This window comes from Schistocerca gregaria, chromosome 11 (assembly GCF_023897955.1).
Source record: "Schistocerca gregaria isolate iqSchGreg1 chromosome 11, iqSchGreg1.2, whole genome shotgun sequence".
Taxonomy (NCBI): domain Eukaryota; kingdom Metazoa; phylum Arthropoda; class Insecta; order Orthoptera; family Acrididae; genus Schistocerca; species Schistocerca gregaria.
The window spans coordinates 59,811,557-59,836,637 of record NC_064930.1 but is presented as its reverse complement, the minus strand read 5'-3'; the positions used below and the strand labels follow the sequence as shown (position 1 = coordinate 59,836,637).

The window sequence follows — 25,081 nt, the reverse complement described above, 5'->3', positions numbered from 1 at the left end:
GGCAACTTTAGAAAGGTAGTAATATCCCTGACGGATTTCTTACTGAGATGAAATAAAATGACTAGTCCACATGGAGTCTCTTAGCTTTCCTGAGAGATCCATTCTGCTGTTTTGCTTCTCTATCAATTGCAAAATACTCCTCGCCTCCTTTTATACCAGCAGGTCCACCTCTTGGGGCATCTGATGATCTTATCATCAATTCTGCGTTGTGTAGATATATCCACATACTTTTGATCAGATAGTGTTGTTCCATTTATAACAGTTTTTGGGCGTGCTGTATCTGTGTCATATAAAGTAAGACCAAGGTGAAATACATTTTTTCTCAATAGGATATGTCCATTTGTTTGCCACATGTAATGATGGAGAGCTCCTCGTGGCAGTGTTTACACATCATCATACTATTGCAACCACCGTGCCTTTCAGTTTTAGCACACGTCTCAGATACTTTAGTGAAGAATTTCAACACCAACATTAAGAAGCGCTACACCCTATAGCCATTATTTTGAGATCTTTCAAATTCTAAAAAAACATACTTGCTTCAGTATCTCGGGTGGTTCGAAAATTAGTTTTAAACATACAATAAAGTGATGTGCCCATCTGCCTACTATCATTTGCCAAAACCCTCGTTTCAGTACTTTTAACAGTTCACCAAATAAGAGGTGCAAGTTTTAGGGGATTAACACTGTAAAGACAATGCAAACAATAATGGAGTTTACACTGTACTGCAATATTGTACAGGAAGTTGAGGTGAACAGTCACTTTGATGTAGGATATGTGCAGTCTATCAAGCAGGAAAACAGTTTCAAATTGGCCTAAAAAAGCTACAACACATGCTTGCTGTGTGAGTTTGTCAACTCATCTTGTCCCCTTACGCCACTGGCATGGGTGGCTATTTTGTTAACATGAGTAATTTATTCCTTCTTCACGCAATTTTTTTCTCAGTAACTATAATTTGGTACACATTTAGAACAGGTTATGAAACATGGAAAAATATTTTAAAAATCTTCCACTTAAAGTTTTTGAGAAAAGTTGATTTTTTTGATACTTCACGCATAATCAAAATCGCACGTGCATAGTCAAATTATGTGATAAAGTAAACTCAACAGGAAAAAGCTGAAACATTTCAAAACCATAGAATTAACAAAAACAGTGAAAAAACTTAAATGTTATCGTCAAATAGAGTATACTTGCATGCAACTAAGTGACTTTACATCCAAGAAATGAGGTGAAACATATTTTCCTTATTCATACAAATATTTATTTTATATTTCGAAACCAAACTATCAGAATTACAACAATGGAGAAAAATCTTAAATACGTTGTAATCAAAATATGTATATGTGATTTAATTTTTTTTGTGGAATGAGGTGAAATAGTTACTTGTCATATTCAAGCACAAATTTACTTTACGTTTTTCACATGAAATAAGTGTGCAGCCTTTGCACTTAGGATTTTTTGCACATTGCTCTTTCCTCATTTCAAATCAACCAGTGGTTTACTGGATCCAACCGTAAATCTTCTGGTGGTAGCGAAGATGCTTTGACTTTAATTCTCGTGTTGTCCATTGAGTCCAAGCTGCTTGGTCTTCCATGCTTTCTTGGCTCCTGGCCTACCTGGCATAGAGTTAGGGCTAACTCAGCCCTAAACTTTTTGGTTCATGCTCGTCATCTGTTGATTGTGTTTCAAGAAACATCCTTCGGTGCAGTATCCATAAATTTATTGCTATTGTATCAAGTAGGTCAAAAAGTAGACAAAGGTACCATATCTTGGATGTTATCTTGATGTGATGTCTTCCTATATTGCTGTCAAGCAAATCGACATTTCCCATGTGAGAATTGTATATGGAGATAACTGCTGGACAAGGAACCATTCCATGCTCCTGTTTCTTTCTATCAAATCTTCTCACTTCTGATTTTAGAAGTTCTCCAACAAAAGTGGAGAGGAAAGTGACGTTTTCCTTGTGCAAAACAGTAGGAACGTCAACTGACCCAAAATTCCTGATTGATTCCTTTTTGAGTTCCTTTTTGTCTCTGAACTAGCAGTTAGGAATTCTATTGCGTTGAATTGTACCAACGCACTGACCTCCTTTCTTGAATAAATATACCACTAAATCCAGAGAAGTATAATATATGTCAAAATATAACTTGTAATTCTGGTGTCTTGGCACTTCTCTTGACTGTCAGATAACAACATTTCCACTAGCTCTGATATCAGGTTCCTCATTAGCCTTAAATTTTACTGTCCGCTGTAAATTTCAACTTTGTGAGCAAACCCAAAGTCATCGCAAACTGTGAAGAGTTTGTAACCCAATTTGTGTGGTTTATCTTTCATATACATTTCACGTGGTGTCTTGCCTTCATAGCACACATCTGTTCATCAATTGAAAGATTTTCACCCATGGGTACTGAAAGACATATTTGGTTCAGGTAGTCTAATATTGACTTTATTTTATATAGTTTGTCACTTTCAGGACCTTGGGGGTCTGGTTGCTTCAGCTTGTCATTGAAATGCAAAGTACTATGAAATCTCTCGAAGTACTTCTGTGACCCAGTTCAACTCCAAATACATCATTCCATAGATCACATATACTGGCTGGTGGCACCAAAACACTGATGATGCATATTCAAAAAAAAATTATAAATGTCATAATTTGTACAATCAATTGGCTTGTATGGATTTTGTTGAAAAGAATACAAATTTGTTTCATGCACAATGTTTTATATAATTTCATCGGTGAGGAAATATTTAGTAAATTCGTACAGTGTAGATAGCTCTAGAACTGATTGATGTAATTTGTTCTTTACTGTGAATGGGAACATGTTAGGAGAGGAAGGGCAACTTTCCTTTTTCCATAAAACCTGATGTGTTTTAGACACACACTCACTCACTCCTTCTATTGGCAACAGGAATTTTAGTTCGAATTTCCAGAAGTGATCGAGAATTTCCTTGAACATTTCCCTTAGCTGTATTGGATGTATTTGAAATTGGTTCTGTTTGCATATCAGTTCCAGGATCACCATCACTATCTGGAGATTCAAGGTCTTGAACATTTATTGTTGGATCTTCGTCAGAATTCTCGAATTCCAGCCCATCTTCACTCTCTGAAGGACAAACCATCACCATCAATTCATGTACTGTCAAAACTTTGTTTTCCATTATCCCAATACACAATGGAATCCATCAAAATAATGTTTTGTCAACAAGTCTGCAGAAAACTGAAACAGAAAACACGTAGTTAGTATTAGTATAATGTAAGAGCTGGAAACAACACTACAACCATATCACTCACTTTTGCAGTTGTATAAACTAATAATATTACTTACTTGTTAACTAGCAGAAATTTGCAAGAACAGGAAGACACATTCACAACTGTTATTGAATCACGAATATATATATTACTTTCTCCACATGTACAGACTCTTACAAGATGGTGCTTCATGCCAAACTGAAGTTTCTGTGTACGTGACGAGTGTAAGTCATATAAGTCGACAGTGGTGCAGACTAGTGGCAAATTCTTGCACACAGTTTTAGATATGCAGCATTGCAATTGTGTAAAGGGGACTTCAACATTAAACTAGCAAAGATGCCTGAGAAAATTTCATTTAATTCCTCTTTGCCGATATACAAAGCTGTGTAGTGAAGGGTTAAATATTCCTGTGAGGGCAATAAAAGAAAAATTACTTTTGTAAATGGGAATCAAAATGTATCATGTTTACAATTCAAAATAAACTTCACAAGCATGCAGTTTCGTGATAAGGAAACACACAAACAAAATTGTTTAATTGTTAATTTTGTACAGTTAAAAATTCAGTTTTTAAATAAAATTTACACAAACTTCCATTTTACATTTTATGAGTGTGAGAACATGGTTCGTTAATATTTGAGCACGGTTTTAGCTAAAATCTCATGTGGTGTCCATGCGCTGTAGCTTAAGTGGCTTTTGTAGGCCAATTTGAGGCTGTTCCCTCGCTCACTATGCCACAACTTCCTCATGTCAATTTCTTCATCTCGGTGTCACCTACACCAGCATGGTACATTTTAAACAGTTATAATTTCCACACTCTGCAGTGTGTTTCAGGCAGAATAGAAAATATTTTAGGAGGTCGTCGTGTAGACAAATTACAATAACATGCGTCCAATTTTGATTGGGTAGAGATATGTATGTTGGTATGTATCCCAAATTAACATAAAGCAAAGGCAAATGAGGAGGTACACAGCTGATTTTCAAAATTTCCACCACCAGATTCATTGCACTTACGACTTTTCTTGATAACACCATGTGTAGCCTTTCTGAGGTTGTCTTTGCATTCTTCTATGAGGGCTGCTCTACTCATAATCTGAATGATCAAATTGGCTCTTGCGGTTACTTTTTCTTTGTACACTTTGTCTTTCAACAAACTCCACAGACAAAAATCTAAAGGGGTAAGGTTCAAGGACCTTGATGGCCAGGAAACATGCCCATATCTACTGATTTAAAAAGGGAAACAGATAGATTGAACTTAGATATAGTGAGAATTAGTGAAGTTAGGTGGCAGCAGGAACAAGGCTTCTTTCTGGTCAGGTGAATACAGGGTTATAAATACAAAATCAAATAGGGGTGATGCAGGAGTAGGTTTAATAATGAATAGGAAAATAGGAATGTGTGTAAGCTACTTGAACAGCATGGTGAATGCGTTATTGTAGCCAAGATAGACACGAAGCCCACGCCTACCACAGTAGTACAAGTATATATGCCAACTAGGTTCGCAGATGACAAAGAGATTGAAGAAATGTATGATGAGATTAAAAGAGATCATTCAGGCAGTGAAGGGAGACTAAAATTTAATAGTCATGGGGGACTGGAATTCGACAGCAGGAGAAGGAAATGTAGTAGGTAAATATGGATTGGGGCTAAGAAATGGAAGAGGAAGCTGTCTGATTGAATTTTGCACAAAGCATAACTTAATCATAGCTAACACTTGGTTAAAGAATCGTGAAAGAAGGTTGTATATGTGGAAGAGTCCTGCAGACACTGGAAATTTTCAGATGGTAAGACAGAGATTTAGGAACCAGGTTTTAAACTGTAAGACATTTTCAGGGGCAGATGTGGACTCTGACCACAATCGATTGGTTATGGACTGTAGATTAACACTGAAGAACCTGCAAACTTTAAGGACATAGGACCTGGATAAACTGACTAAACCAGAGGTTGTACAGAGTTTCACGGAGAGCATTAGTGAACAATTGATGAGCTTGAGGGAAAAATGGGTAGCTTTCAGAGGTGGATTAGTGAAGGTAGCAGAGGATCCAAAGGGTAAAAAGACAAGGGCTAGTGGAAATCCTTGGGTAACAGAAGAGATATTGAATTTAATTGATGAAAGGAGAAAATATAAAAATGCAATAAATGAGGCAGGCAAAAAGAAATACAAATGGTTCAAAAATGAAATTGACGGGAAATGTACAATAGCTAAGCAGGGATGGCTAGAGGAGAAATGTAAGGATGTAGAGGTACATATCACTAGGGGTAAGATAGACATTGCCTACAGGAAAATTTGGGGGATGTACTTGAGGTCAATATTATGGAAATGGAAGAGGGTGTAGATGAAGGTGAAATGGGAGATATGATACTGCGTGAAGAGTTTGACAGAGCACTGAAAGACGTGAGTCGAAACAAGGCCCCGGGAGTAAACAACATTCCATTAGAACTACTGACGGCCTTGGGAGAGCCATCCCTGACAAAACTCTTCCATCTGGTGAGCAAGATGCATGAGACAGGGAAATACCCTCAGACTTCAAGAAGAATATAATAATTCCAATCCCAAAGAAAGCAGGTGTTGAAGGGTGTGAAAGTTATTGAACTATCAGTTTAATAAGACAAGGCTGCAAAACAATAACAGGAATTCTTTACAGACAAATGGAAAAACTTGTAGAAGCCGACCTTGCAGAAGATCAGTTTGGATTCTGTAGGAATGTAGGAACACGTGAGGCAATACTGACTGACTCTACGACTTATCTTAGAAAATAGATTAAAGAACGGTACACCTATATTCCTAGCATTTTTAGACTTAGATAAAGCTTTTGACAATGTTGACTGGAATATTCTCTTTCTAATTATGAAGGTGGCAGAGATCCAGTACAGGGAGCAAAATACTATTTACAATTTGTACAGAAACCAGATGGCAGTTACAAGAGTCGATGTGCATGAGAGGGAAGCAGTGGTTGGGAAGGGAGTGAGTCAGGGTTGAAGCCTATCTCCAATGTTATTCGATCTTTAAATTGGGCAAGCAGAAAGGAAACAAAACAAAAATTTGGAGTAAGAATTAATCTGTGGAGAAGAAGTAAGAAGTTTGAGGTTTGCTGATGACATTGTAATTCTGTCAGACAGCAAAGGATCTGGAAGAGCAGTTGAATGGAATGGACAGTGTCTTGAAAGAAGGATATAAGATGAACATCATCAAAAGCAAAACAATGATGATGGAATAAATCAGGTGATGCTGAGGGAATTAGAGTAGGAAACCTGTGTAGGTAAACTGTGTCACGTGAAGAAATCTGCTCAGATATTAGAGTTCTTTGGGCGAAAAATGTAACCCTGGCTGAAACTCGCCAGCAGTTGGTAGAGGTTTATGGAGATGCTGTTATGACTCAACAGAATACTGTCAAAAGATTGGGTGTTAGGGAAAAGTCACTGAAAAGGATCACATCGGGCGACCTAGCATGTCATTGACAGATTTGAACACAGCTTGCGTGGAGAAGCGAATTCAGAATAACAGGAAGATCATGTCATGTAGTAGAATTTGGAAATTTCATTCGGAAGAGTTCGTCACTTTGTTCACGATATTCTGCTGTGCCGGAAAATTTGTTGCTGACGTGTTCCATGAAATCTGACCAACTCAAAGAAAATGACACATGTGTAGGTCCGCAACTTTTATGTTGGTTCTCCACAAAAGGAAGCAGTTACCTTCACCACATTGTCACAAGCGGCGAAACATGGATCCTCCACTATATCCCCAGCAGTGAGCACCATGTGCCAGGAAGGTGATGGCAGGACAGTGCAGGTGTCGTACTCTTGGAGTTTTTGAGAGAGAAAAGACAGCGACCGCTGACTGATACTGCAAGACCTTGATAGTACTGTGTGAAGCAATCAGGAGTAAATTGCCAGGACTTGGCACAGAGAGTGTCATCTTCCTTCATGGCAGTGAATGGCCTCACACAGCCCAGTCGTACCACACAGTTGAAGCAGTTTCACTGGGACATCGTCGACCACACTCCTTACAGGCCGAGCTTTGCTCCAAGTGACTTTCATCTTTTATCACGCTTGAAGGATCACCTACAAGGCTAACGATTTGCTTCAGATGAAGAGGTGAAATATTTTATGACAACATGGCTGAAAATACTGGGACAGGATTTTTAACAGGAGCGGTACATTCGTACTCTTGCCACAAAGCAACAAGTGACTAAGTCAGTACAGAATCTGTCAAAAAAAAACATAATTTATGCACTGTCAGTTGACCGAGTGAGGTGGCTCAGTGGTTAGCACACTGGGCTCGCGTTCGGGAGGACAACGGTTAAATCCCGTGTCCAGTCATCCTGATTTAGGTTTTCTGTGATTTCCTTAAATCGATTCAGGCAAATGCTGGGTTGGTTCCTTTGAAAGGGCACAGTCGACTTCCTTTCCCATTTTTCCCTAATCCTGGTCTCCTCCACGAAATCAACCCAACCCTAACTATTATTTGGCTGTATTGGTTGTATAAAATATACACATTCCACTAAAATATACACATTCCACTGTATGATTTGTAACCTTAAGTTTCTGTTAACCCACTGCATACTCAGCATGTTGCAAGGGACAGATGCATGTGAAAAGATACATTGCATCTTGATAGATTTTTGCTAGGTATTGCACTGTAGCACACCATTGACTACTATCCATGATTTAGTCGTATAGAGTCTCTTCGGAGATGTGTGATTGGTTCAACAAATATTTGGCTTATGCGACCAATTGCATTTGCTGGACAGTGGAAAGACCAGCAGAAATAAAGGAACATTGGCTATTCCCCAACCAAATATAACAGTACCTTTAATGTTCTTAGTGTTGGTAGATGATAAATGAGCAACACTATAAAGATGTTGTCTACAGCAAGGTACCATCATCGTTGGATGATTGATAAGGAAATGCAGAAAGATTTTTAAAAATATTCTTGTTTAATGAATGAAAGATCACTTTAAATGTGGGTGGAAACCAAGATAATGCCCATAACTGATAATATCTAATTGCAAGGCCAGTGGTGAACATTAAATTCATAGTGTTGCAGTGTAGTGATTCTTCTGAAAAATCTGCAATTCCCAGGAAATTACATTTTACCAGTAAAAACCAGGGAAAGCTTAGGAATTTTGTAAAATCTCACTGAATTCTGCATTTTAACCTAGTTTTGAAATAAAATTCTATAAATCACAATTTTGAAGATACTTAAAAATATTTCAAAGTGTGTTAATTATATGAATATTATTCCAATTAAATTATCGATGTTTATAAACAGTGTTTAAACCACTGCTCGTGGTTGATATAGAGCGCAGCTGATTGGAAAGAGAAGTTGTTACTGTGGCATGCTGCCCCTACTCGTCGTTAATTTATCAGGAGCTTCTTGACACTGTCTTCCTTCTCACACCTGGATATGTCAGGGAATATTCTTTTCCAAGTTTGAGTAGCCACCCTTTTGTTGAGACGCATTATAGATAACGATTTTTCTCTCTCCAATACACTAGTTAAATAATACAAGGAATGACTGGTACTGGTTTGAGGCACCCTCTGTCATGCACTGTTACAGTGTCTTTCGGAGTATAAGTGTAACTGCTCATGGGTGCCTACAGGTGGTGGTGACCTGCGAGTGCGGACACCGCTCCACCACGCGCCCCTGTGCGGATAATGTGAACGAGTACCGCCGCATCGCCATGTCGCTGCTCGCTGCCAAGATGACAGACGTGCGTGCCGGCCGCACGGTCGACCTGACAGACCTGGCGGGCACTCCGAGAGGCATAACTCTGAAAACGTGAGTCAGCTGCACTGTGGAAACTCTGCTCCCTGCCCCTCATAGATGTGTCAGTGCAGCTTTAATAATAGTATCAGAATCATAAATTTACAACACACTTGTGGTAGTGGCTGTTGGTTGTTGTTGTTGTTGTTGTATGTAGAAAGTAGTTGACATCAGAGTCGTTAGTTAGTTAGTTAGTTACATGCTCCATAGCTCGTTCACAATAAACATTATGACATAGAAAGTGTCAACAGAACAAACAGAGAGCAAGGAATACCTCATTAACGATAAATAGTGCTCCAACAAAAAGTGTATCAATCATGGCTCTTACCAGTAACATAATCACCCAGGTCTCCCAACATGATATTGTTATTGTTGTTGTTATTATTTTTATTATTATTCCCCCCCCCCCCCTTTCCCTGTAGATAGTGTCAGCAAACTCCTGTAATGCATAATGGATGGGGCTCTCAGTGCATTCGGAACATGCCTGAAATTTTTGAACACTTGAATACGAATAGACAGCAGTGGGGAGACATGCTGAAGTCTGTATACCCCCTCCCCACACACACACACACACACACACACACACACACACACACACACACACACACACACACATTTCGAAGCAAATCCTTTCTACTGCAGGCTTATTGCTTTCCATATTTTGCGAGGAGATACTTTTCTCGTTTTGGTACATACTACCGTACTTCCTCGCAAAATACGGAAAGGGAAGAGCGTGCAGTAGAAGAGAATTGCTTAACAGTGCCAAAGATGATGAAGTGTTCATAGTTCTTCATGTATGCATTTAAAGACCATATTTACTAGACTTTTTTGCTTCGAATAATTTTCTGTGATATCACTGAATATTAACCATTCATCCCAAAGCATCCTGTACTGTATTATGAGAGAAGATATTTATATGGTACATGGTGGTCATTTACAGGATTTTTATGTAAAAAATCATTATTTCTGTTCGGGTATTCCTGTCTGATATAGAATGAGTTGTATTGTTAAGGAGAAACATGCCGAGAAATCCAGCCTTGCCTGCATATTATTTAGAGCTGTTTCTGAGACTTTCTATGTGAGAGATTTATTTCTGACTTATAAAGCTTCTTTGTATACACTGTTTGAAGTAGAATGATATGTGACAAGAACAAAGAGAATGTTTGCTCCACTAAAATGAGGTGAGAGCCACATAGAGCTGACAGTGCTGAAAGTAACTTATACTAAGGTTCACACCCGCAAACATAGTGTCTGGCTTTGTTTATGGCTATGCCATAACGTAACCTCACTGGGCTATGCCATAACATAACCTGACTGGGCTATGCCACAACGTAACCTCACTGGAAATTGTACATGTTTAAAGCGAAATTGGAAATTGTTAGGAATAAGTGGGATTCATGGTATAAAAACATGTTTGTCTGCGCCACTTCCCTGAACATTTGCTTTTGTGTGTGTGTGTGTGTGTGTGTGTGTGTGTGCGCGCGCGCGCGTGCGAGTATATACCTGTCCTTTTTTTCCCCCCTAAGGTAAGTCTTTCCACTCCTGGGATTGGAATAACTCCTTACCCTCTCCCTTAAAACCCACATCCTTTCGTCTTTCCCTCTCCTTCCCTCTTTTCTGATGAAGCAACCGTTGGTTGCGAAAGCTTGAATTTTGTGTGTATGTTTGTGTTTGTTTGTGCGTCTATCAACCTGACAGCTCTTTTGTTTGGTAAGTCACATCATCTTCGTTTTTAGATATATTTTTCCCACGTGGAATGTTTCCCTCTATTATATTCATAATTACTTATATATTTGCACCTGGAGTGGACGTAAGTAAGTAAGTATGGGGAGTATGTGACAACTTCAAATTAAGGTATCCTTCTTTTTTAACCTGATTTTGATGAAATAAGCCTGTATGTTGCCCCAAGTTACCTGTGAAAATCCTGTGAACATTTGTCTGGTAGGTAGGAGATTGGTATGTTCAGACAGACAAAGTATATAAAAGTTCTCTTTTTGTATTCTGTTCTGCTTCCTATATCACCTGCAGTCAGTTTTTGGCAAATATTTTCAGTGTACAGACCTGACATGTTAACAGTTTTATTATAGTAAAGGTTTGAAAGCATCTGTGCTGTTACTAAAATAGTTGATGGCAGATGTCATTAAAATATTTAAAAGTACATTTCAAAAGTAGAATATGAAATGTGAGTTTGATGCTGCCTGCACTAATAGTTTCACACAGAAGCATAAAATACATGAGAACATTAATGGGACCTTATGGACTGCTTTGCCTTCTTTGATTTCCTGGATACTTGTAGGATTTGAAGCTAAGTGCATGGACATTAATTTTCTATTGCAGTCAGATGCAGTTCTAAAGAAACTTCCTGGTAGATTAAAACTGTGTGTCGGACCGAGACTCCCAGGAGAGCTTCTGTAAAGTTTGGAAGGTAGGAGACGAGGTACTGCCAGAATTGAAACTGTGAGGACGGGGTGAGAGTCGTGCTTGGGTAGCTCAGTTGTTAGAGCACTAGCCCGTGAAATGCAAAGGTCCTGAGATCGAGTCTCGGTACGGCACACAGTTTTAACCTGCCAGCGAGTTTCGTATCAGCACACACTCCGCTGCAGAGTGAAAAATCTCTTTCTAAATTCTAAAGAAAACTTGAAAAGTTTGCCTTTGAAGATTTCTGAGTCGTGTTAAGTACAAAACACTGAGGACTGTAACAGAGCCGCTATTATCTGAATGCTAAATGTAAGTCTTGTAATTCTGAAGATGACAGCCTAATCCTCAGTAATATCAACCTCCCTTCCTCCACTCCACTCCACTCCACTCTCCACTCCGTATTTCTTTTCAGATCTTAACTAATATGTTTACCAAATTTGGTTGAAATCATTCCAGGAGTTTAGGGTGAGCTCTTTACCCATGGCTTTGTCTGCATACACACATGTCAAATATATTTCACATACGTTTAACATGTATTTGTACACATCTTTTGCAAATTTTGCCCTGCTTGATGTCAATCATTCACACACACACACACACACACACACACACACACACACACACACACACACACATAAACAAACAAACAAACAAACAAACAAACAGAGAGGGGGGTAGGAAGTCCGCACTGGTCTACCCTGTGTAAGCCACTTCATCTCCTGATAATTACTGCAACATACATCCATTTTGAGCTTGCCTGCTGTATTCATCTCTTGGTCTCCCTCTACAATTTTTACCCCACACACTTCCCTCTGTCCTCAGATTAATTGTTCATTAATGGCTCAGGATGTCCTCCATCAACTGATACCTTCTTTGAGTCAGGTTGTACCTCTTCCCCTTTTTTTTTTTTTTTTTTTTTTTTTTTTTTTTTTTTTTTTTTTTTTTTTTTTTTTTTTTTTTTTTTTACCAGTTTGATTCAGTATCTCATTGCTCGATCTACCCATCTAACATTGTGCGTTCCTCTGCAGCACCACAAGTTTCCTATTCTCTTCTTATGTCAAGCTGTTTACTGTCCACATTTTACTCATGTACAAATAATCTCAGAAAACACTTAAATTATATTCATTGTTAACAAATTCCCTCTTTTTTCTCCCCCCAGCAATTCTTTTCTTGCCGATAGCAGTATGCATTTTCTATCCTCTCTATTCTGGCCGTCATCAGTTATTTTGCTGCCCAAGTAGCGAAACTCGTCAACTACTCTTAGTGTCTGATTTCCTAATCTTGCTTGATTTAATTCATTTTCATTCCATTACCCTTGTTTTTACGTTCATGATGTTCATCTCGTAACCTCTTTTTGAGACAGTAACATTTCTATTCGACTGTTCTTCTAAGTCATTCGCCATCTGTCAGAGATTAACAGTATCGCCGGCAAATCTCGAAGATTTCACTTCTTCTCCCTGGACTCTTATTCCCCTCCCAGATTTCTCTTTGGTTTCCTTTACAGCTGGCTCAGTGTACAGATTGAATAAAATGGGGGCTAGGTTACAATTGTCTCTCGTTCACTTCTCAACTTCTGCCTCACTTTCATCTCCTTCAACTGTTACAGCTGCTCTCTGGTTTCTGTACAAGCTGTAAATAGCCTTTGACGCCCTGTAGTTTGTCCGTGCTACCTTCAGAATTTCAGAATGTATAGATTTCTACAAGGCAACGGCTTTGCCGCAGTGGATACGCTGGTTCCTGTGAGATCACCGAAGTTACGCGCTGTCGGGCGTGGTCGGCACTCGGATGGGTGACCTTCCTGGCCGCCATGCACTGTTGCCATTTTTCAGGGTGCACTCAGCCTCGTGATGCAAATTGAGGAGCTACACGACCGAATAGTAGCGGCTTCGGTCAAGAGCGGTGTGCTGACCCCATGTCCCTCCTATAAACATCCTCCACTGAGGATGACACGGCGGTCGGATGGTCCCGGTAGGCCACTCGTGGTCTGAAGACGGAGTGCTATAGATTTCTACAGACGAGCTATAACTTACACTTTCATATGAGGCTAGCACTGTAAATGGTAGATTTAAAGGGTTAGTTGCTCAGAAGCGTAGCCTTACTTCTTATCAATCTGGAGCCAGTCCTTTGCCTTCAGAGTGTAAATATTACAGTTAGTTTGAAGAAAAGAAGAGAAAAGACCAAAATGCTTAATCCCACTTTTCTGCCTGCTCTTTCCTGCAGCCTGGATTGCAACGACGAGTGCAAGATAGTGGAGCGCAGCCGGAGGTTGGCCATCGCCCTACAGATCCGTAATCCGGACCTGTCCGCCAAGCTGACACCGCGCTACTCTGACTACATGCGGCAGTGGGCCAAGAAGGACCCCGCGTTCTGTGCCATGGTCCACGACAAGCTGACGGAGCTCGTCAAGCTGGCCAAGGAGGTGAGGGAAAGCGTGATCATAGCTGTAGCACTATGCACTGCAGTGCCAACAGTGTGAGCCTTTGAAGTTAATTACCTAGTTATTCCTCATTCTGTGGATAATAATTATGATGTGTCTCTTTGATGTGTACAAGTTATGTCTACTATTATAGTACAATTTTGCAACAAAAAATGGGCAACAAGCTACCTGCCCTGGCTTCACACTGTTAGAACTAACAAGGAGAGGACTCCAGCACTGGCATCATCTACACAGTGATGTAGGTTACGGTCCCATCTATAACACTGAGCAGCTATTCACTCCAGTAGGCCCTCATTTGCGAGTAATCAAAAATAAATAAATAAAAAAAGTCAAAATGTCACATGATGCTCTATAGCTTTGGAAAGGCGAAGTTTAATACACTGGTCGCACAGTGTAACAGTTAAGCTGTTGTGGATTTGAATCTCATCAGGTGCTTTAAATATTTTTATCTTTAAATATTTATTGAAATAACATTGCTCATTATTGTTATTCAATTAATTGGGTTAAATGTACAGGCTGTACATAAAGTCTGGGAACACTTTCAATTATTTATTGCACAAGAACTAAACATTGTACAGATGTCATACATATTGCTCTAAAAAAAAATTTTTTTAATGTACAAACATTCGATGCTCGAACCACAAGTGATCTGGCAGATGTCAGTAAGGTAATTGAATTCTTGCAATACCCATCCCAGCATGGCATCATCGACTGTGCCAGTCGCTTCCCGTATTCTCTCCCAGAGCTCTGCTACATCACACGGTAGAGGCAGTACAGACAATAGATCTTTAATGTGGCCCCACAGAAAAGAGTCACACAGAGTGAGATCTGGTGATCGGGGAGGCCATTTCGTGAAACAGCTGTCTCCTTCTGTAGTAGCACAGTCGATCCATCAATGTGATAGCTCCATGTTCAGGTATCCACGAACTTTGCGATGAAAATTAGATGGAGCCCCATCCTGCTGAAAGATGAGTGGAGAGTCAGATTGCATTTGCGGCAGCAGCCATTGCCGCAACATGTTCAAGTAGGAATATCCAGTGACAGTGCTCTCGGCAAAGAAGAATGGCCCGTACAGTTTTCTATGTGACAGGCACAAAAAACATTTACCTTTGGTGTATCACGCTCAAATTCAAGGTGTATTCGTGTGGGTGCTTCGTACCCCAGATTCGACAATTATGCCTGTTCACTTTCCCGTTAGTATGAAAAGTGGCTTCGTCGCAAAAAATTAAGTGATCAACAATGTCATCCCCATCATCATTCAGTTGTTGCAACTGTCAACAAAACTCTGCACTAGCTCTGATTTGAATGGTCTCATAGACAACTTATGTCGCAGGACTTTCCACATTGTCATTGGAGCCATTTCGAGTTCACGGTATGCTCGACGCACTTATTTCTTTGGACTCCTTACGAATGTGTCTCGTACACGCTCCACATTCACTTCACTCACACTGGGATGCCCGCTTCTCTTTGCAGGGCACAAGCAACATGTCGTAACGAATTTGTTGCGCCAGTGGTAAATGGCCCTCCTTGTTGGTGGCTTCTTACTGTACTAAAACAAACATCCGTTGAACAGGTGTAGCACACTTGTTTTTGTCGAACGACAACACACAGAAAGCTTGCTCCACACCTGAACTCGACATGTTTGCGACTGGCGCTGACTGTCAGCAAATTACAAAACTATGGTTTGGTGGTGTACACGAAAAAAAACTTTCAGGGTTTCTCTTCAAAATGACGTATGTATGATATCTGTACAGTGTTTAGTTCTTGTGCAATATATAATTGAAAGTGTTCCTGGACTTCATGTACATCCTGTATTTTTTTCTTTTTTCTGTTACTTTGTCATGTTACTTTAATCATTGTACCAATTTTTTCCTAATTTTTTCGTATCAGTATTTTTCTGCTTGGAAACTTTGTTCATGTAATTTTAATTATTAATTATTTTTATCTAACTTTATCTCAGTTTAATTCCTTTGGTTCCTGATCCTATATTTTTCTCCATTTCTTACATTCACTATTTCATTATTTGAATTTTCTTAAATTTATAATCTCTTCCTTTATTTCAATCTGTATCCGTGTTGCTTTGTACATAGTGAGGAATTTGTTTAAAATGTTTCAAACACTGGAAACTCAGGTAGGAATGTTAACAGTATATGAAAAGATAGATTGCTACTTATCATAAAGATGACAATTTGCAGACAGGCACATTTAAAGTCACTTACATGGGCTTATGGCCACAATCTTTATCAGCAAAAGAGAAACGTACACCATTCGTATACACAAGCAAACACACCTCACGCGCACACAACCGTCAACTCCAGTGTCTCGGGCCGGAATGCAATTATCGTGTGGGATGCAAGCAGTGATCTGTAGCGGTCAGGGAAGGGGAAGAGATAGTAATGTATGGGTGGTGAGAGGGATGAATGCTGTCTGGTGGAGTGTGCAGGGACTAGAATGCCAACAGGCGGAGTATCAGGAGGTTGTGGGCCAGGGAGGAGGCAAAAAAAGTGAGCAGAAAAGGAGAGGAGCAGGGAAAAACAGATGGATGCATTGCCAGAGAGCTGTAAGTGAACAGCATTGGAGATGAGAATGGGGAAGAGATGATAGGACAGGGGGTGGGAACTATTGGCTGGAATGTTTGCTGCCATAGGTTGAGGCCAGGATACTTACAGGAGTGGAGAATGTGTTGTAAGGATAACTCCCGTTTGGGCAGTTCAGAAAAGCTTTTGGTGGAGGGGAGGCTCTGGATGGCTTGGGTAGTGAAGCAGCCATAGAATTAAAGTGTTTTATTTTCATGTGCATGTTGTGCCACAGTGTAGTCCGCTTTGATCTATCATAGTTTGGTGGTGGCCACTTATACTGGTGGACAGCTAGTTAGTAGTTGTGGCAGTATAAAAGTTGTGTAATGAATACAGCAGAGCTGGTAAGTGACATGGCTACTTTCACATGTAGCCTGCCCCTGATAGCGTAGGATAAACCTGTGACAGGACTGAAATAGTAAGTGCTGGGTGGGTGGACTGGGCAGGTCTTCCACCTGGGTCTACGGGGATATGATCCTTGTGGCAACAGGTTGGGACTGGGAGTGGCGTAGGGATGGACTAGGATGTTATGGAGGTTGGGTGGGGGACGGAACACTTTAGGAGGTTTAGAAGGTATCTTGGGCAGGATGTACCTCATTTCAGGACACAATGGTAGGGAATCGAAGGCCTGGCGAAGGATGTGGTTCAGTTGTTTCAGTCCGGGATGGTCCTTGGTTATGAAGTGGACACCCTGTGTGGCGGTTCTTGGGGGTGGCGGGAGGCTTGTGGGTGTGAGGGGTAAAGGCTCACGAGTTCTTTTTGCGCACTAGGCCTGCGGGATAGTGTCTGTCTCTGAAGGCCTCGGTTAGACCTTCAGCATACTAAGCAGGAGAGTTTTTGTAACTGCAAGTATGCCAGCCCGGGAGGCCAGGCTGTATGGGAGGGATTTTTTGGTGTGAAGGGAATGACAGCTGTCAAAATTCAGGTGCTGTTGGTTATTGGCATGTTCAGAGTGGACAGAGGTGCAGCCCTGTGCAAATGTATACACCCGTTTTTCCCCACTCCACTCCTTTGTTCCCCACCTCGCTGCCCCACAACCGACTGCCTGTTGGCAGTCTACTCCCTGCACATTCCACCAGACAGCGTTCGTCTTTCTCTTCACTTGTGCTCTAATATCTCTTCTCCTTCCCCCTTCTGCACTCCCTCCAGACTGCCGCTCGCATCCCACATGATAGTGGCATTCTGGCCAGTATGCTGGAGTTGGCTGTCTTGTGTGTGAGGTGTGCTTTCTTGTGTCTGTGAATGGTGTGTGTATGTCTCTCTCTTACTGATTAAGGCTGTGGCCGATAGCTTTAAGTAAGTCTCTTTTAATTGTGCATGTCTGCAACTTGGTGTGTCTTCTTTATGGTAAGTACCAATCTGTCATTTCCTACGTTGTTCATATTACTACTTGGAGTTTCCATTGTTTGAAATAGAGAGAATTAAACTGATGTCCATAAAGATTTCAAGTGGAAAACAGATGATAGGAAGAAAAAAATCTGAGGAACTGAAAAAGTTAATACAGTGAAGTGGCAACCTAATACAAATAAAAAACTGCATTTAAGCCAATTAACTGAGTAAAAGTAATGAGCAAAGTCATTTCAGTAAAGATTTAAGAATTATGTTTTCAAGCGCATCATGACATTGGAACCCACAACATTTTACGTGTGAGACCTGTGTCTTAACTATTACGCTGTGCAGACTGTCTATTACACATCTCTTTTTCAAAGCTGTAAAACATTACATAATATTCCAATCTTCTTCCCCTCCCCCCCCCCCCCCCCCCTTTCCATTGATTACTTGATTACCCACAAAAATGGCGAGTAGCTGCAGTGTGTCATACCCATTACCTTAACCTACAGCAGTGATTTAAAAAACTCAATCCCACTGCTTGGGTTCTCTCCTTATATGTATCTATGGTCAGCAAACTTGTCTAGTGAAGCAGTAATAAATTATGTACACAAACCTTCCTCATGGTTCATTTTGTCTGTTAGTGAAAACTATCAAAATCCCTACAGTACTTCTTGCAGTTAGCATTCACATACAGACAGAAAAATTAGGCAGGAACTTAAATTTATTATATTTCAAGATATGCTGACTTTTTAATGATTTCTTAAGTAATGTTCTTATATTTACACTGAAGAACGGAGGAAACTGGTGCACCTGCCTAATGTTGTGTAGGGCCTCCGCAAGCACACGAAAGTGCTGTAACATGATATGGCATGCACTCGACTAATGTCTGAAGTAGTGCTGGAGGGAACTGACATCGTGAATACTCGAGGGCTGTCCATGTATCTGTAAGAGTAGGAGGGGTTGGAGATCTCTTCTGAACAGCACGTTACAAGTAATCCCAGATATCCTCAGTATTGTCATGTCTAGGGAGTTTGGTGGTCAGCAGAAGTGTTTAAACTCAGAAGAGTATTCCTGGAGCCACTCTGTAGCAATTCTGGAAGTGTGGGGGTGTCGCACTGTCCTGCTGGAATTGCCCAAGTCCAACGGAACGCACAATGGACATGAAGACCGCATCTTTGTTGGTGCATTATGGACTGTGGGACAACGGCTGGCATGTATCTCTTAATACAATAATTTACCAACAGCCGTATGTACTGTAGAAATTTATTTTATGAATTTCTTATATGCAATCAGTTTCGGCGTTACATTGATGCCATCTTGAGTGCTCTGTACAATGAGTAGAACAAATGTACTATTATAGAAATATATAGAACATACGTTAACAATTGTTGTTGTTGTGGTCTTCAGTCCTGAGACTGGTTTGATGCAGCTCTCCTTGCTACTCTATCCTGTGCAAGCTTCTTCATCACCCAGTACCTACTGCAACCTACATCCTTCTGTATCTGCTTAGTGTATTCATCTCTTGGTCTCCCTCTACGATTTTTACCCTCCACGCTGCCCTCCAATACTAAATTGGTGATCCCTTGATGCCTCAGAACATGTCCTACCAACTGATCCCTTCTTCTGGTCAAGTTGTGCCACAAACTCCTCTTCTCCCCAATTCTATTCAATACTTCCTCATTAGTTATGTGGTCTACCCATCTCATCTTCAGCATTCTTCTGTAGCACCACAATTCGAAAGCTTCTATTCTCTTCTTGTCCAATCTATTTATTTTCCACGTTTCACTTCCATGCATGGCTACACTCCATACAAATACTTTCAGAAACGACCTCCTCACACTTAAATCTATACTCGATGTTAACAAATTTCTCTTCTTGAGAAACACATTCCTTCCCATTGCCAGTCCACATTTTATATCCTCTCTGCTTCAACCATCGTCAGTTATTTTGCTCCCCAAATAACAGAACTCCTTTACTACTTTAAGTGTCTCATTTCCTAATCTAATTCTCGCAACATTACCCGACTTAATTTGACTACATTCCATTATCCTCATTTTGCTGTTGTTCATGTTCATCTTATATCCTCCTTTCAAGACACGGTTCATTCTGTTCAGTTGCTCTTCCAAGTCCTTTTCTGTCTCTGACAGAATTACAATGTCATCGGCAAACCTCAAAGTTTTTATTTCTTCTCCATGTATTTTAATACCTACTCCGAACTATTCTTTTGCTTCCTTTGCTGCTTGCTCAATATACAGACTGAATAGCATCAGGGAGAGGCTGCAACCCTGTCTCAGCCCCTTCCCTTTCATGCCCCTCAACTCTTATAACTGCCATCTGCTTTCTGTACAAATTGTAAATAGCCTTTCGCTCCCTGTATTTTATGTATATGCTATTATTCATAAATAAAATAGAAAGAAACTTCCACATGGGAAAAATATATTATTCATAAATCCGTACAACACAGTTGTCATAGGCCATGCATCACAACAATCAAATGTACTGCATACAGTCATTTGCCCAGTGGAAGAATTTTTTTAAAAGTAATTAACTAATATAAATGAATAATAAAATAAAATACAATAAAATGTGACGTGACCATTTCAGAATACATAAGTTACGTATGTCTAGCCTAGGTCGTGTTACGTGTGGTACGATAAATAGCTGCCGCAATATTAATGATAAGACGCATAAAAAAGTTTGTCGTAAAACCCAGTTGCATTCACGAATTAAACCAATGCAATCGTTCAATAAAAATCATCAAACACGTGGTACTGTAGGCACCACGTTAGAACCCCTGTGTAAGACCACCTCGCACTGTGCCGAGTGCATTAATGCAACGACAGTAGCTGCCTAATCTAGTCATTGTGACAAAGATGATTCTCGATCTCTATATATCAAAAAATGCCTTCCTCACTACATATAAAGTCTATATAGTTATGTAGGATTATACCAAGTGGAATCGAATGAATAAAAAGGAAAAGAAGGAAAATAAAAATATAGGTCACCTTTAAGTCTGAACATATCAAAATGAAAGGTATACTATACCTATGTTATGGGTACCACCTATAATCATGTTAAATCATTCTCAAGGTTGCATTATGGCCAGGTGTAGTAACATATAAGATGACTATCAGGATCTTAAGTACATCATCCAGTGTCATCATATTCTGTCTAATGACCTTGGTGAGTTGGGAACTGTCTGCATGGGTATTAAATGTCACGGTACCTAAAACCTTGTCAGAATATTTGACTAGCTAAAATCAAACAGTAACGAATTTATACCCATCAGCTAAGTGTCAAGGAAATGCAATGTTACATCAAGTATAAAAATTGGTTAAGTAGGCAATTCAAGAGTGCAACGACAGGTGAACAGTGCAGTAATCCAACTGGGTCAGAGAATGACGTTGAACACATTTGCAAATCGCAACAGTGGACAACCTCCACAGGAGGGGAAAAATTTAGTAGTGACCATATGTGCCTTATATTGGCAAACATCAAAATAGCATCTAAGTATAGTATGCAGGTATCTCATTTGAAGATGTATGGCAACATCGACCTAACAATATCTATGAGGGTATAAGTGATTTTGCTGGTACACCACTGATGACCTGGACCAACAAGTTAAAATATAAGTCACTGCCTATTTATGCATACCGATATCAGTAAATCTTGACAGGGTGACACCTATAACGCTGTATCTGTAAACTGTATCATCCATCCTAAGTACCAACTAACAGAATACTCACTGTGGTAAACACCCCCCTTAACTTAATTGTAGTAAGGTTGTACAAACAACTAACAGGTAAATGTTATCAGAAGTAAGTCTTAAACATCGTCTCCAATGTTACCAAATAGGTGTAAAGACTCACTGGCCTGAAATGTATCAGAGGCCAAGAAATTCGATGGGGACACAGTCGTTCGATCAAGTTCAAATAATACGGATCTGATGCGAGCCAGGCACAAACATTCAACATATACGAGTCAAAACTAATAATATAAAATATGTGGACTTCAAATAACGGCCCCTTAACTTTGGTGTCAATGTCTACCGTATTTACTCGAATCTAAGCCGCACCTGAAATTTGAGACTCGAAATTCAAGAGGAGAGAGAAGTTTTTGGCTGCACCTCCAAATCGAAACAAAGTTGGTCCATTGTAATATGAGACACAATTTAGGTCGAATGAATGATGATACAGCTACAGTAGTTCGGCTCGAGACGTAAGCTTAGCAGTTACGCTTTACCAGGTAGCCATTGCTATGTGTCAGGTGCTCCGTCCGTATTTATATGGATACCCTTCCTTTTTCACGTGCTTCGTCTGGTTTGAATCGATTGCTTATTTTGCTTTATCTGATAAGTGCCGTTATCTTTGTTCTTTTACGTCACTCTAAGCTGAAAATACATTATTGTACTGTGTCATGCATTGTTTGTTGCATTCTGATAATCATTGTTTACGACCTGTTGTCGCTCGCGACATGGCTTGCTTTTGTGCGCGCTCCGCAGCTTACAATAAAAAAAAAAAGAGGAATTGCCTCATTAGCGAAACAATGGAAAGAGTTGTTATTACTTACATTGCAGCTTTCTTTGATAATGATCAACAAGAACCAAATAATAGACTGCGTATAATAGATGATGTTCTGAACGAGAGTTTAGCGAAAAATTTTCTCCGTTTGAAAATCTTTGCAGACGCCTCTTTAGTACATTACATTCTGCACAGAAATTAGTCATCTTAGATTTAAAAATCTAGTCAATTGCCGTGCTTCATTTCTGACTGTATCACTATTACGCCTAAGAATAAGACAAATATAAACGTGACATGATATGTATATTCTTCCACGTTTGCTGTTGTCTCACTCTAGTTTCGTAGTTTATTAGGCAGATAGAATTTAAATGAGATAGCAGCAAACACGAAAGAATACGTGGCAAAATGTTTATATTCGTATTATTCTTATGGTGAAGAGAACACTGCATGTGATTCACAATTCATGAAAGTTCCTGTTCGCAACCATCTCTTCTCACAGGTAGGAAAAAATTCAGAACGTAGAGTTGGCCATATTGCCGAACATCTCCAACAGTCTTGCCTGTCAGATTTTCGTAGTACATTGAAACGCTGCACAACATTAGAAGATGAACAATACTGAATTTGTATTTACTTCGATGGATAATGTATGAAAATGCAGTGGACGAAACTCAGAGCGGAGGAAAAACAGCTCGTCTTCCACCTTTTTTTTTTTTTTTAATTTATTTACTGACGCAGAGGTTTTGGTGCCAGTATTTATCTTTGTGCCTGCGAAGCATGCCTGTGTAGCGCTACATATATTAGACGGTAGAAGTTAGTTGTGGCGGCACCTACAAACATTTTTAAGTACTTCCACGTACTTTGCACTCGATTCTAAGCCGCAGGTGGTTTTATGGATTACAAAAACCGGAAAAAAAGTTCGGCTAAGATTAGAGTAAACACGGTATCTACAACCTTAGTCTAAAGTACTAAATATTGTCCATCCTGTCACTTATATCCATATCAGGTGTTGTCGTGATATTAAAAAATTAATACACGCATATACTGTGATTCATATAGGAAGAGGTTGATAGACGAAATGGAAATATTGCGTAACCCTACTGCCCAATATCAATATGCCATAGAGTTGTTGGAAGTAAGTGGAGACAGTAAACATTCTAAATTTTTTTTGTATCGGGTGAGGTATTTATACACCAGAAAAGTTATAGATAGTGTGAGAGTTAGCGTCTGGTGTATAAATATCTGATCCGACACAAACAATTTGAAAACATATTATAGGCAGTTCTTTAACCCTTTGACTGACTATCTGAGGTGAGCCACTTTGTTCACAAAGTACTATCCTGATGTAACTTGTGAGCACACCTTTCTCTTTGATTCTTGCTGGTTGTACAGCATTTTTTTTGCCTACAGTTTATGCTCGTTATGTATGTGACCTCTAGTAGTTGTTTACACCAATGTCTATGATCTGTTGTTTCACATCAAGTGAATAGGTGTGTGTTGACTGAACCTTTCAGGTTGTTTGTGTTTGTGTGTGTGTGTCTGTCTTTTTTTTATGACACAGAACATGTAGCTTATACTGGACTGACGCTGGAGTCAGGCGACCAGCAAGCGGCTGGAGCTCTTTCCGAAGTGTCACGGCAGTTGGGCAGCTCTAGTCATTGGCGTGACATCACTCCAAACCGCAATTAAATATGTAACAGATGATATTAATACTGTTTGAGAACTTTCCTGTCAAACACTTCTTCCTTTCCAGAATGAGATTTTTCACTCTGCAGCGGAATGTGCACTGATATGAAACTTCCTGGCAGATTAAAACTGTGTGCCCGACCGAGACTCGGAACTTGGGACCTTTCCCTTTCGCGGGCAAGTGCTCTACCAACTGAGCTACTGAAGCACGACTCGCACCCGGTACTCGCAGCTTTACTTCTGCCAGTATCTCGTCTCCTACCTTCCAAACTTTACAGAAGCTCTCCTGTGAACCTCACAGAACTAGCACTCCTGAAAGAAAGGATACTGCCAAGGAAGTTTCATATCAGCGCACACTCCGTTGCTATGCCAGACAAGTTGTCCCTGCGTAGGTGGTTAATGGCACCTGTCTGAAGCCAGGATCGGTTATTAGCTCATACCAAAATTGGCTTCAGACACAAAGCGAAATTGTATCTCCTTTGAAGCTGGTTTTAGATCAGTAAGTTTTCTAGCTGCATCCGACACAAATGATGTCTATTTTAAGAACAAATATTTCACTGTGCAGTTCCATTTTTTAAAGTTCCTGGGATATTAAAACTGTGTGACATCCAGCAACTATTTTTCACAGTGAAGAGAATGAAATCTACATGCAGAAGCTCATGATCAGATTTCGATGCAACAGTTTGTATTAGAATTGGCAGTGCTTGGTGCGTGGCAACAGACATTGATGCTTCAGTGAAAAGCACTTGATCCATTGACACCCAGTGTTTTTATGTTTAAGGTGTCAATAGAACTGCCTGTGAATACAAATTGAGGTCACTTTTAACTTTGTCAGAAAATGACATTCATCATAAGACTGCATCAGTCATAAGAAATATTGTGTTTCGTACTTAGCTGCCTCATATTCTTCTCTTAATCAATTAAAATAAATGTAAGTTTCATTTCATTGTCACTTCTCATCAATGCAACAGTCTTAGAAATTAAATTCCCATGAATTGCATTATCTGCCACAAGGAGCAATACATCTCTGTTGAACAAATGTTAGTGGCCACAGAATAGACTTGTTGTCAACAGATTGTCATGCAGATGTACCTCTCTCTCTCA

General features: G+C 39.9%; 1 protein-coding gene across 1 annotated transcript in view; it reads left to right on the top strand.

Moving 5' to 3' along the window:
• Nucleotides 1-25,081, top strand: part of LOC126295019 (protein shuttle craft-like) — a 223,599-nt gene that overhangs the window by 170,873 nt on the left and 27,645 nt on the right. The window contains exons 16-17 of the mRNA XM_049987271.1: nucleotides 8,848-9,026; nucleotides 13,650-13,848. Coding sequence (XP_049843228.1) covers nucleotides 8,848-9,026; nucleotides 13,650-13,848 — 378 coding nt within the window. The remainder of the gene's footprint in view (nucleotides 1-8,847; nucleotides 9,027-13,649; nucleotides 13,849-25,081) is intronic.